The 14,350-nt window shown below is 38.4% G+C and overlaps 1 protein-coding gene across 2 annotated transcripts in view; it reads right to left on the reverse strand.

Moving 5' to 3' along the window:
* Nucleotides 1-8,881: 8,881 nt before the first annotated feature.
* Nucleotides 8,882-14,350, reverse strand: part of SRPX (sushi repeat containing protein X-linked) — an 86,908-nt gene continuing 81,439 nt past the window's right edge. Inside the window, exon 10 of one of the 2 annotated variants that reach the window (XM_019747837.2) lies at nucleotides 8,882-9,440. In XM_019747837.2, the coding sequence (XP_019603396.2) occupies nucleotides 9,257-9,440 (184 nt within the window). In that variant the 3' untranslated portion in view covers nucleotides 8,882-9,256. The remainder of the gene's footprint in view (nucleotides 9,441-14,350) is intronic. The other variant, XM_019747838.2, reaches the window with a different exon arrangement.

A 14,350-nucleotide genomic window follows, 5' to 3' on the forward strand; every position in this document is an offset into this window, starting at 1 on the left:
ATGCCCTCAAGGTCCATCCATGTTGTCACAAATAGCTACATTTCATTCTTTTTTATGACTGAATAATATTACATTGTATATAAATACCATATTTTCTTTATCCTTTAACCCATCAATGGCCATGTATGTTGGTTCCATGTCTTGGCTATCGTAAATAATGCTTCAATGAACATAGAGGTGCATATATCTTTTTGAGTTAGTGTTTTCATTTTTTTTTTAATAAGTACCCAGAAGTGGAATTGCTGGGTCATAAGGTAGTTCTGTTTTTAAATTTTTTGAGGCACTTCCATGCTATTTTCTATAGTGGCTGCATCAATTTACATTTCCATCAACAGTGCAGAAGGGTTTCCTTTTCTCCACATCCTCACGAACACTTGTTATTTCTTACCTTTTTGATAGTATCCATTCTAACGGGTGTGAGATGATATCTCATTGTTGTTTTGATTTGCATTTTCCTAATGATTAGAGATGTTGAGCATCTTTTCATGGATGTCTTCTTTGGAAAAATGTCTATTCACATCTGCCCATTTTTAAATTGGATTGTTTGTTTTTTTGCTATTGAGTTGTATGAGTTCTTTATATATTTTGGGTATTAACTCCCTATGAGCTATATGATTTGCAAGTATTTCCTCCTATTTGGTAAGTTACCTTTTCATTTTTTTCATAATTTCATTTGCTGTGCTGAAGCTTTATATTTTAATGTAGTTCTACTTGTTTATTTTTGCTTTTGTTACCTTTGCTTTTGGAGTCAGATCCAAAAAGTCATTGTCAAAACCAATGTCAAGGAGCTGTCTATGTTTTTTTTCTATGAGTTTTATGGCTTTAGGTCTTACATTCAAATTATTTTCCACTTTGATTTCATTTTTGTGTATTGTGTAAGATAGTAGTCCAGTTTCATTCTTTTGCATGTGTGGCTGTCCAGTTTTCTCAACATCATTTATTGAAGAGACTGTCCTTTCCCCATTGTATATTCTTGGTTTCTTTGTTATAAATTAATTAACCATACATGCATGGGCTTATTTCTGGGCTCTCTATTCTGTTCCATTGATCTGTGTGTGTATTTTATGGCAATATCATACTGTTTTGATTACTATAGCTTTGTAATATAGTTTGAAATCATGGAGCATGATGCCTCCAGCTTTGTTTTTTCCAGATTTCTTTGGCTATGGGGTGTCTTCTGTGGTTTCAGACAAATGTTAAGATTGTTCTATTTCTGTGAAAAATACCATTGCAATTTTGATAGGATTGCATTGAATCTATAGATTGCTTTGGGTAATACGGACATTTTAGCAATGTAATTCTTCCAATCTATGATCATGAAATATGTTTCCATTTATTTATGCCATCTTCAATTTCTTTCATCAGTGTCTTTAATAGTTTTCAGTGTACAGGTCTTTCTCCTCCTCGTTACATTTATAACTAGATATTCTTTTGGATACAAAAGAATTGTAAATGGGATTATTTTCTTCTCAATTTTAATTTCTAACACAGTAAATATTCATAGATGCAACTCACATAAACAAAAGTGCTTTGGAGTCCTCGAAAAGTTTGAGAACCACTAGCTTAAGGGAATATTTACACACACAGTTGGCCTCATTTTCATTCTTCCAGACAATTAAATTGCTATTTCCTTAGCTTGCTCTTGTGGAAGCTTGGTGTTAGGCTTTGTCGAACAGGCCTGCTTCAGTTTACCTTAGTCCAGAGGTTGAGTCTTTACTTCTGGTTTTTCAGTGGAAGCCCATGCTTGCTCTTCACTGAGCCCCTTTATCTTGACTTGATCTCCAGCACTGATCAGCTGCTGAGATCTCTTTTCAGCTTTTTCTTCAGCTGTTTTCCTCCTGGAGTCCTTGGAGTTTCACTTGAGTCAGTTAAGGATTTGAGATAAATTTATGTGCAGATTTGGAGCTTCCCTCCCTGTGGCTTTCTCCTGTTCATGTCTCCTCCTCAATTCCCAGCTTCTCAGGCCATCCCACTTGCTTCCTCTGAATCCTCAGCCCCGTATGGCTGCAGCCTTCTGCTTGAACTCCACGTCCAGTGCACCACGCAAATGGAGGAGTCTTCAGACGACAAGCCAGCTAAATGTGGATCTCATCCAGTGTGCTTTCGTTCTTTCAGGATCCTATCTCCTCCAGTCTTTGCCCACTTTTGATTGAGTTTCAGTGAATTCAAACAACTCATTTTTTCTGTATTTTCCAGAGTTGTAATTCTCAGCAGGAGAGTTAGTATGATATGAGCTACACTGCTGTTAACTGAAATGGAATTCCCATCTTTGAACCAAGATCAGCAAGGCCACATCCTCATCTGTGGGGAGGTAACAGAGTCAATACCAGGACCTTGAAAAGTGTCCTCCACCAGCTGTGCAGCGTTCTATAAACTCTATTTCCCCACAATCCACACACTAAGTCTAATTTAATATCATCTTACCTGAGTGGTTCTGATGATGGGCCAACGACCTTCATCAGACATACGTTTTCTCAATCTGCCCTCTCATTCTTGGTGGGTAGTCATCTATCCAATATCTTAGGCTCACATTTGCATTTTGTGATTTATTCACATCATTGTATTTGCCTTTTTAAAGCATACATTCTGTTTTTTGACCATTTTATATCTTTGCAGAAGTACAATTCCCGTTGACATTCATCCTTATGTTTTTGGTGCTCAAACTGTCAGCAATTGGTCTTTATTAGTCTTTTCTTGATGCTAGTTTATTCTTTCATTTTTTTCTCTTTTTATTTAAATATAATTTACCTACGATAAAATGCACCTATTTAAAGTGAACAGTTAAATGTGTTTTGAAAAATGTATACAGGCATGTAACCCACATCCCTGTCAAGATAGAACATTTCTGACACCCCATGTTTCCCTTGTGTTCCTTTCCACTCAATTTAAAGTGAAACCACGCTTATGCTGATTTCTGTCACTACAAACTGTTTGCCTGTTCACAAGTTTCATATAAAGGAAATAATTCAATATGTACTCATTTGAGTCTGGTTTCTTTCACTCAGGTTAATGATTTTGAAATTCCTCTACATATTGCACATAGTAGTAATTTGTTCATTTTTATTTCTGAGTAGTACGCCTTCATGCCAGTTTATACATTCTGCCGGGCTGTTTCCAATGGGATTTATTATGAATAAAGCTGCAAGCCTTGTTGTGTATATACATTTTCTTTTCTGTTCCATAAATACCTAGGAGTAGAATTGTTGTGTCTTAGTAAAATTGTAGGTTTAACGTTGTAAGAAAGTACCAGTTTTCCAAAGTAGTTTTATCATTTGACACTCCTACCAGCAATGTATGAGAACTCCAGTTGTTCCACATCCTGTCAACACTTACCATATTTCCCCAAAAATAAGACCTAGCTGGACAATCAGCTGTAATGCGTCTTTTGGAGCAAAAATTAATATAAGACCTGGTATTACATTATATTACATTACATTATATTATTATGTAAGACCCAGTCTTATTTTACTATAAGTAAAATAAGTAAAATAAGACCGGGTCTTATATTAATTTTTGCTCCAAAAGACACATTAAAGCTGATGGTCCAGCTAGGTCTTATTTTTGGAGAAACACGGTAGTATTATCAGTCCTTTTAATTTTAACCACGCAAGTGGTATTTTATTGTGGTTTTCATTTTTCATTTCCCTGCTGGCTAAAGATATTGAGCATCTTTTCTTGTGTTTATTGGCCATTCATATGGCTTCTTTGTGAACTACCTGATGAAGTCTTTTGTTCATTTTTTAAAATTTGTGTTTTATTATCAATTTGCAGGGTTTCCTTATCTTCACTTTTTAAAAATATAACCTCAGTTACCTCTGAAAACATTCTTACCTTCCCGATAACAGCAAGATGTCTCAGGCTCCCTTTTGAGATTTCCTGCCCCAATATGGAACCAACTACTCTCTAGGGAATCTTGGCACCTTCTTATGGAACTCATGATTATTCTTGTGTAACCTCTCCTGGATCCCAAGACAGGAAGAGCCAGGCCCAGACCCCACCATGGGGTTAGTTCTGGCTATGGTGAGGGTCTGGACCTGGCTCTTCCTGACTTGGACTTTACGACAGGTTACAGAGAAATCACCATGAGGGTCAGTTCCGGCACCAAAACAATTGTTCCCTGAAAATGGGAACCTCAAAACATTTCAAGTTCATCCATGCTAATTATTTTTACAATCTTCCAATTATAAGCATGAGATGTCTTGCTACTGCCCTCACTAGTCCTCTATTGTCCTCACATTCTCATACTGCTCAACCCCAGCTGGACTCCAGCTGAACTCTCTTCCAGGCCTTTATGTGATACCTCCTGGACTACTGCCACGCACATGCACATTTCATGGTAAATTAACCTTCCTTTATCTTTGGTATCTTTTCAAGACAATTCTAAGTAAATCCTCATTTTATCCTGCATCACTTTTTATAGAAGATACTGTTCTTTCTTCCATACTGCAGTATTTCTTGGCTGAGAGGTAGTGTTAATATTCTCCCAGTTTCCCACTGCCCCTTTCAATTGATTCTTTCCTAATCTAAGTAAAAGACTCTGAGATTCCTGCCACCTACCATATCACTCTCTGCAACCCTCCTCTTATAATCACCTATTTACATTCAGTTCACTTCTCCACACTTATATAAGCCTTTGGAACTTGAATCTTATTTATCTCCTCTGCCTTAACTCTTGCCAGGAAGTCTCACTATCCATGTGGACAGCTCATCCAACTCCCTAATATCACAATTCCAATGATGTATTTTCCATTCTCTGGCTGTCACCTTCCATCTTCTAAATGCTTCCTATCTTTATACTCTTTACACTCATTCTTCAATCACATTAAGATCATTAGCCCTTCCCTGTATTCTTGCAATATATCAGCCTCATTCCTGCCCATACATCTTTTCAGACTTATCCTGGACCTCATAGGTCATTACACAATCCACTTTCTAAATACCATAGTCAACTCCCTCAACCTTGTCCTGCCACCACACCTTTACCACAACCCAACTGTAGCTGCAATGGATTCTGGGAAATGTAGCTTGTAAGCCTCTTATCATCTGCATGCTACAAAGGGTTGAATACATGTTGAGCAAATCTATCTGTATTATCTACCACACTGTGCCTGTTTTGCCCTAAAGATTGTTGAATGATGCTCTAATATAAAAGATTTTAGATGCTGTGGAGGCCAGCCTTGAAATTGGCCCCCAGCGATCCTTACCTCTTGCTATCCATGCCCTTGTATACTTTCCTCCCACGTTGAATAGGGCTGATCTGTGTGACCAATAGGACACTGTGGAAGTAACTATGTCTTCTGAGGCAAGGTCATAAAAGATTTTGTCACTGCCACTTTGCTTTCTTGGACTACTTCCACTGGAAGAAGCCAACCACCATGTTATGAGAACACTCATGCAACTCTAGAGCGGCCCAAGTGGGTATGAACAGAAGCCTCTTCCGACAAACTTACCAAGCTGCCAGGCATGTGAGTGAGAGCCACCTTCGAAGTGGATGCTCCAGCCCCAGTCAAGCCTTCAGATGACTGCAGCTGCGGACATCTGACTGCAACCTCATGAGACGACAAGCCGTAATTGGTCAGCTAAGCTACTCCCAAATCCCTGACCCACAGACATTGTGAGAGATAATGTCTTTCTTGTTGTTTCAGGCCACTAGGTTTTGGGATAATTTTTAATGCATGAATGGATGCTAATGGTTACCCACATCTTGGACATTAACCGTTTCTTCAGTCTGCTTTGGATGATGTCACTGCTTTTTTGCTCCTTCATTTCCCACCCCATTCGTGTAAGCTCAAGCCCAAAGCTGAGGGCTTGTAGAGCTGAAATCTGCAGTTCTCTGGTAATGGCCTGGATTCCTCCACCTTCTGGCTCAGCCTTCACTAGCCTGCTAATGGTCAAGCAGCTCCTATTTGACCAGCCTTCTCCAGACAACTCTATCTGGACAAAAACAAAACAACTTCCTGAAGGCATGGAGAGTGACCAAAAAGCTGGCAGATCCTGGAGGGTGGCCATCACTTGTAAGAGGGCAAATACACTAGGTAAGTCATCAGGAATTTTTTGTTTTTTGCATAAGGGCAGGTTGCAGTACGCACAATGCTGGAGTTGGGGGAGGCTTACATGAAGATAGTCTTATTGGGTTGAAGCACCAGAGGAGAGGGTAGGGGCAATCATAGCAGAACAGACAGCCCAGAGTTAAATCCTCCCTTCTGTTAACTCAGGGCTTATTTTTTTCTTTTTCTAGTTCCCTAAGGTGTCAAGTTAGGTTGTTTATGTGACATCTAATTTCCTAATATATTCATTTATTGCTATACACTTTCCTCTCAGAAATGCTTTTACTGCATCCCACATGATTTGATATGTTGTAGTTCCATTTTCATTTGTTTGGTGATTTTTAAAATTTTCATTTTGATGTTTTTCTTTGATCCAGTGGTTGTTTAGTTTCCACATATGTGTGGATCCTTTCACTTTCCTCTTATTGATTTCTAGTTTTATACCATTGTGGTCAGAAAAGATAGTTGGTATGATTTCAGTCTTCTTAAATTTGCTCAGATTTGTTTTGTGTCCTGTCAGATGATCTATCCAGGAGGATATTCTATGCGCATTTGTGAAGAATGTGTATTCTGCTTTGGGATAGAATCTTCTATATATGTCAAGTCCATTTTCTCTAAAGTATGGTTCAAATCTAATGTTTCTATATTGATTTACTCTCTGGATGATATATCTATTGCTGATAGTGGGGTATTGAAGTCCCTAGTATTATTGTAATGTCACTTGTTCCCTTAAGATATGTTAGTATTTGCTTGATATATTTTGGTATTCACGTGTTATGACCAAATATATTTGATTGTCATAGCTTTCTTGACCTATTGACTCCTTTATATCATCTTTTTCTCGTTACTAATTTTGACTTAAAGTCTATTTTGTCTAAGTATAGCCAAGCCTACTTTCTTTTGGTTTCTGCTTGTTTGGAATATCTTCCATCCTTTCACTTTGAGCCTACGTGTGTGTTTAGAGCTGATGATTCTTCAATAGCTACCATATAGTTAGGTACCTATTTTTGTTTTGTTGTTTTTTTTAATCCAGCCAGCCACTCTGTGCCTTTTGAGTGATGAGTTTAATTCATTTACATTTAACATGATTGTTGATATGTAAAGATTGACTGCCACTTTACCCTTTGCCCTTCTGCATATTTTGTCTCTCCAGTTTCTTTTCCCATCTTTCTATATACCTTTGTAAGTTGGTTTTACATGGTAATTTGCTCATTCTCCTCTTTTATGTTTTCTATCTCTGCTATATATTTGCTTTGTGGTTACCATGTTTACATAATATATTTCATAAGATATAATAGTCCTTTTTCTGCTGATAGCAATTTATCTTCATTTGCCTATAAAGATTCCATCATTTTACTCCTTTTATATTTGTGTCACAAATTATCTCTCTATGCTATGATTTGTTTACCAAATTGTAGTAGCTGTAGTTATGTTTTTTAACTTTTAAGTGTGTTTTTCCAGGACCCATCAGCTCCAAGTCAAGTAATTGTTTCAATCTAGTTGTGTAGGGCGCAGCTCAGTGGCCCATGTGGGGATCGAACCGGCAACCTTGTTAAGAGAACTGCACTCTAATCAACTGAGCTAACTGGCAGCCCAGCTGTAGTTACTTTTAATGCTCTTTTCCTTTAACCTTTATGCTATAATTGTTTTACTACTCTAAAATGAAGTTACAGTTTTCTAATTCTATTTATCACCTTAATCGGGGTATTGTGTACTTTCCTCTTTTCTTTTCAGCTTGAAGAGCTCCTTTAAATATTTTTGGCAAGGCAGGTGTAGTGGTGGTGAACTCCCTTAGCTTTTGTCTTGGAAAGCCTTTATTTCCCCATATCTGAAGGATAACTTTGCCAGATAGAATATTCTTGGCTGGCAATTTCCTCTTTTAATACTTTGAATATGTCATTCCACTCTCTCCTGGCTTGCAGAGTTTCTTCTGAGAAATCTGATAGCCTAATTGGAGGGCAGGGTAGAGGGATGTTCCTTTATAGTTGTCTTGTTTTCACTGGCTGCCTCTAAAATTATTTATCCTTGACTTTTGACAACTTTATCACAACGCGTCTTAGAGAAGGTGTTTTTGCATTGAGATAATAAGGTGTTTTATTAGCTACATGGACTGTAGATCCAGTTACTTCCCCAGATTTGGGAATATTCTTTGTCTTTGGGTTTGGTTGCTGGAGATTGGCATTTTCTTATTTTAATACTACATTATCATGATTTTTCATAGTCTTTGATATAATGTGCCTCTGTTGCCACATTTGAAGTAGCGAATACCTTTCTTATTTAGATAAAGCTTTATTTACTTTGATTCTAACACTTCAACCGGTTAGTACTTAGCCTTTCTTCTGTTTTCCAGAATGTGGTACTATAGCAAAAGTTCTTGGTTTCTCTTATGGGAGTTGACTCATCCTGAAGGCTGGGAAAGTGCACATAACAAAGCTGGTGTGGAAAAGAAAAAAAATAAGTGGCACTGGAGTTGGGGGAGGTGTGCGCACACTTAGGGCTTTGGGTTTACGCATGGCCTGTTAGGGTGGAGGGTGTGTCCCAGGGGTCTGTGGGTGGGTCTCGTGCTGGAATCCTGGGGCAGACAGCAGGAAAAGCATGCCTTCAGCTCTGTCTGCCTTCTTCCTTTCCCTCTTCCCAGTCAGGGAAGTCTCTCTTCACAAATCTGGGGTGCTGAAGAGCAAAGGGACCATCCAGCAGCAGCCCAAGTCGCCTGGCAGAATTTCACTTTCCACCTCCTCTGCCAAAGAGGTCACTGCTGCATCTGGTGCTACTGCCATTTTTTCCATTGACCACACTAAGTATGGCTGGTGCTTGAAAAAATGAGTTTTAATAAATTTGCTCCAAAATATTTTATTAGTGAAAGTTTTATGTAAAAAAAAGAAACAAAACAAGATTGAAGAAAGTTACCTGTCACATTGAATAACATATTGAAAGCATGTATATGGTTGTGGTTTCTAATTCCTCTACAAATTTAACCAGCCATCATGGAGTAAAGAGTTAGAAATAGTAAATGTAGTCATGTTTTTTTGGAACACTTCAAAGGACAAAAAGCACCATGCTAATTTTTAAGTTCAAAGAAAGGTCATAATAAAATAGACTTTAAAAATTACAAATAAAAATCTGTACATCAAGGATATTTTTAAGGCCTTTCTGTGTGCATAGCACTATGTAGAAAGAGAAGAGGGACTGCAGAGAGAGGGACGATCACATCAGATGTTACACGCCTGGCCCATTTCAGCTTGTAGGACCATCTCCTCTTTCCTCAAAGGGAACGTGTCAATCAGGTTGAAGAGGGCCACAGGTGTCACCAGGGAGACATAGCGCTCCTTGTCCATGCCATGCTTATCTACTAGCACCATGCTGAAGGAATAGAGTGGGATCCGCAGCAACAACCTAGGGCGGAAAAGAAGAATATGTCAAACCGGACTCCCAAGGTGCTGCTGGACTAACCAGAGCCCTACAGTGCCACTGTGTGCAGAGAAAAGCTGTCCTCTGTGTCCCCCTGTATCTCCCACTTTGCCACTGGGCCAGTTTCTATGTCTCTCACTCTGCGTCTATGCTTTCTGGCTCCCTCCTTGTGTCTCTGTGTGTCTGTGCTGGTCTGTGTCAATCTCTCTGTCCTCTCTATCTTCATCCTCATCTTTATCTCCATGTCTGTCTCCATTTTTTTCCCTCCTCTTTCTTCCCCCTCCCTCTCCTTGTCTCATATTTCTCTCTGTGTATGTCTTATTCTCTGTCTCTCGCTCTGTCAGATATGCTCTTTGTGACTTTCCCTTTGTCTCTTCTGCTCTGTGTGTCTGCTCTCTGTCTGCATCTCATCTTTCTGTATGTCAGTATCTCTCTGGTTCTTTCCCTGCCCATCCATCTGTCTCGGTCTCTCATTTTTCAGCTTGTATCATCGTTGCACCACACCCCCGCCTTACTCCAGTTGGCAGGCCCATGTCCACAATCTCCCTCCGCCTCTCTCCAGCTCACTGCTGTCTTCCATAAAGGGGTGTTTTCTGGCTCCCTAATATTTACTGCTACCAGGGGACATTTCTACACCGCCAGGCACTAGTGGCTAGCAACACCCTCTCATCCCAAAGGACTGTAAGCAAAGGAGATGGAGTTCTGAAACAGAAGTAGCCAAGCTCAGTCTTTCTATGAAAGTGGCCTATTAGCTTATCATAGCTGCAGCCTGAGGGGCGGGATTCTAATTAAACAAACAGTAAGGGCTGACTGTAAACCTTCCAGAGAACTCTGAAAGCAGGCTATCTCTATACTTGCCCTCTGCCACACTCCACAGCAGACAGCATCTATCAGAGGGAATCTCTTATACATAATTGCTGCCCCGGGTTTTACACTGGTGCCTTGTTTTTTGAGGCTGCCACCCAAGGGACACCTCAATTGCCTGGCTCAGATGGTCATGGGGACTTGTGTTCCTGGTCCCACAGGACTGTAACAATCTGAGAGACAGTTGTCAGCAGGCTGCGGCCACCAATGTACTGCACAGACAGCAGGCTGAAACAGACCCCCAGTCTGTCTGTAAAAGAGCCATATATGCTTGTCCTGGAGCTTCATCCACAGAGCCAGGCTTTAGGTTTGAGGCATATTTAGGAACCCATGTAGGAGTTTTCAGGGAATGTAGGCCAGGGGATGCCATCTTTGCCTTCTCCCTCTGCTTCATGCAGCTCACCAGTATCTCCTAAAAGGGACCTTATCCACTTGCCTGAGGGCCTCAGTTTTCCGACTGCCACCAAAGGGACACCTCCAGATCACCTGGCTCTGGTGGCCAACAGAGTTTACATTTGTAGTCTCACAGGATTGTATATATTTGCATATTTGAAAAACTGCTGACTGAGGGTCTGGCTGCCAGTCAGCCTGAATGTAGGGGCTGTGATCCTCCCCTTTGGAACACTGGCAGGCCTTGGCACACCCTCAAATACTGGGAGCTATCAAAAATAAAATAGGCTGCTTAGGCAATCAAAACAATTTCAGCAACAACCAAGAGCTGGAGCAGGATTGACCGATAAGTTTCATCTCCTACACAAGGCCACTACATCAAGACTGCAAGAGGTGGCTGTTTAATGCATAGAAACTAACATAGAATCAAACAAAAGGAAGAAACAAATGAATTATTTTCCCAAAAAAGGAACAAGATAAATCCTCAGGAAAAAAGGCTTAATGAAACAGAGGTAAGTAATTTACCTGATAAAGAGATCAAATTAATGTTCATAAAGATATTCATTGAACTCAGGAGACGAAAGAACACAGTGAGAACTTCAACAAAACATGTAGAAACATAAGAGTACCAAACAGAACTCACAGAGCTGAAGAATACAATAACTGAACTGAAAACACTAGAGGGGCTCAACAGCAGACTAGGAAGCAAAAGAGGATCGGGTATCTTGAAGAAAGGGCAGAGGAACTCACCCAAAGAGAGCAGCAAAGGGAAAAACAATGAAAACAAGTGAAGATAGCTTAAGGGAGTTATGGGATAATATCAAGCAGATTCACATCTGCATTGTAGGTATACCAGAAGGATAAGAGAGAATGAAAGGGGCAGAAAAATTATTTGAAGAAATAAAGGATAAAAACTTCCCTAACCTGCAGAAAGAAACAAACATCCCAATCAAGAAGCCCAGAGAGTTCCCAATATGAGGAACCCAAAAAGACCCACACCAAGACACCTTATAACTGAAAAGTCAAGTTAAAGACAAGGAGAGAAACTTAAAAGCACCAAGAGAAAAATAACTTGTGAGGTAAAAGGGAACCTTCATAAAACTATGAGCAGATTTTTCAGCCAAAAATTTGCAGGCCAAGGGAGTGGCACAATATATTCAAAAAGTGATGAAATAAATAAAAAAAATTTTAAAAGCCCAAGCAAAAAGCTTCCAACTAACAATACTCTACTTGCCAAAGTTATGCAGAACTGAAGGGGAGAGAGAGTTTTCAAATCAGTAAAAGCTAAAGGAATTCAGCACCATAAATCAGCCTTACAAGAAATGTTATAGGGTCTTCTTTAAGCTGAAAAGAAAAGGTGCTAACTAGTAACAAGAAACCGTATGAAAGTATAAATCTCACTTCTAACAGTAAACATATAGTAAAGGTAGTGAATTAATCACTTATAAAACTAGTATGAGGTTTAAAAGAAAACTAGTAAAAATATACAATAATTAATGATTACACAAAATAAATTGTGATTCAAAAACAGAAAATGGAGGGGAGAGTGAAAATGTAGAGTGCATTCAAATTTAAGTTGTTGTCAAGTTAAAGTAGGCCATTATAAATATAAGTTCTTTTATGTCAGCCTCATGGTAACCACATAGCAAAAACCTATACTACATACACAAAAGTTAATGAGAAAAGAATCTAAGCTTACCATTAAAGAAAGTCATCAAACCACAAAGGGACACAGCAAGCGAAGAACAGAGGAACAATAAAACAGCCACAAAACAATCAACAAAATGACAATAAGTACATACCTGTCAATAATTACTTTAAATATAAATGGACTAATTTTCTCAATCAAAAGACATAGAGTAGCTGAATGGATTTAAAAAAAGAAAAAACCCAGACCCATCTATAAGCTGCGTACAGATGTAAGGGCACACAGACTTAAAGTGAAGGGATGGAAAAAGATAGTCCATGCAAATGGAAACCAAAAGAGAGCTGGGGTAGCGATACTTATATCAAACAAAATAGACTTTAAAACAAAGATTGTATTAAGAGACAAAAGAGGGCATTATATAATGATAAATGCGTCAATTCAAAAATAAAATATATTTGTAAATAGTTATCCACCTATTTTTGCAACATAGGAGCATGCTAATATGTAAATAGTAATAGACCTAAGTGGAGAAATAGACAGCGGTACAATAGTAGGGGACTTTAATACCCCACTTACATCAATGGATAGATGATTCAGACAGAAAATCAATAAGAAAACATCATTCTTAACACATTAGACCACATGGACTAAATATATACAAAATGTTCGTTCCAAATACAACAGATTCTTCTCAACTACACCTGGAGCATTTTCCAGGCTAGATCATGTTAGGCCACAAAACAAGTCTTAATACATTTGAAAGATTGAAATCATATCAATCATCTCCAGTCACAATGGTATGACACTAGAAAACAATTAGAAGAAGAAAATTGGAAAATCCACAAATATATGGAGATTAAACAACATGGTACTGAACAACCAATGGGTCAACAAAGAACTCAAAATAGAAATTTAAAAATCTTTGAAATTAACTAAAATGTAAATGCAACATGCCAAAACTTATGGGAAGCAGCAAAACCATTTCTACAAGGGAAGTTCATGGTGATAAATGCCTGCCTCAAGAAACAAGAAAATCTCAAATAAACAATAACTGTACAGAGTGGAAATAAATTTAAAAAAAACAGAAATTCCTAGAAACATACAACCTTCCAAGACTGAATCATGAAGAAATAAAAAAATATGAAAAAGCTGATTTTATTAGCAAGGTGAACGAATCAGTAATAAAAAAAACTCCCAAAGAAAAGTCCAGGACCAGATGACTTCACTGATGAATTCTACCAAACATTGTAAGAAGAATTAATACCACTCCTTTTCAAACTCTTCCAAAAATAGAAAAGGAGGAACACTTAAAAACTCATTTTACGAGGCCAGCATTATTATTACCCTGATACCAAAACCTGACAAGGACACCACAATGAATAGAAAATCACGGCCCAATATCCCTGATGAAAATAGATGCAAAAATACTCAACAAAATATTAGCAAACCAAATTAATCATTAAAAGGATCATACACCATAATCCAGTCGAATTTATTCCAGGGATGAGAGGATAGTTAAACATCTGCAAATCAACTGACACCATATACCACGTTAATAAAATAAAGAATAAAAACCCAAAGATCAACTCAATAGATGCAGAAAAAACACTTCACAAAATTTATCATCCATTTATGATAAAAACTCTCAACAAAGTGGGTATAGAGGGAGTGTACCTCAATATAATAAAGGCCATATATGAGAAGCCCACAGCTAACATCGTACACCTCCCACTTTTCCCTGAAGATCAGGAAGAAGATAAAGATGCCCACTCTCCCCCACTTTTATTCAACATAGTACTGGAAATTCTAGAAAGAGCATTTAGGCAAAAAAGAAAATAAAAGGAATCCAAATTGGAAAGGAAGAGTAAAACTGTCACCATTTGCTTGACATTACATATATAAAACTGTAATGACTTTGCCCCCCCCCAAAAAAAAGTGAATTCAGTAGTGTTACAGGATACAAAATCAATATACAGAAGTCTGTTGCATTTGT

Source organism: Rhinolophus sinicus, chromosome X (assembly GCF_036562045.2).
Source record: "Rhinolophus sinicus isolate RSC01 chromosome X, ASM3656204v1, whole genome shotgun sequence".
NCBI classification, from domain to species: Eukaryota; Metazoa; Chordata; class Mammalia; order Chiroptera; family Rhinolophidae; genus Rhinolophus; species Rhinolophus sinicus.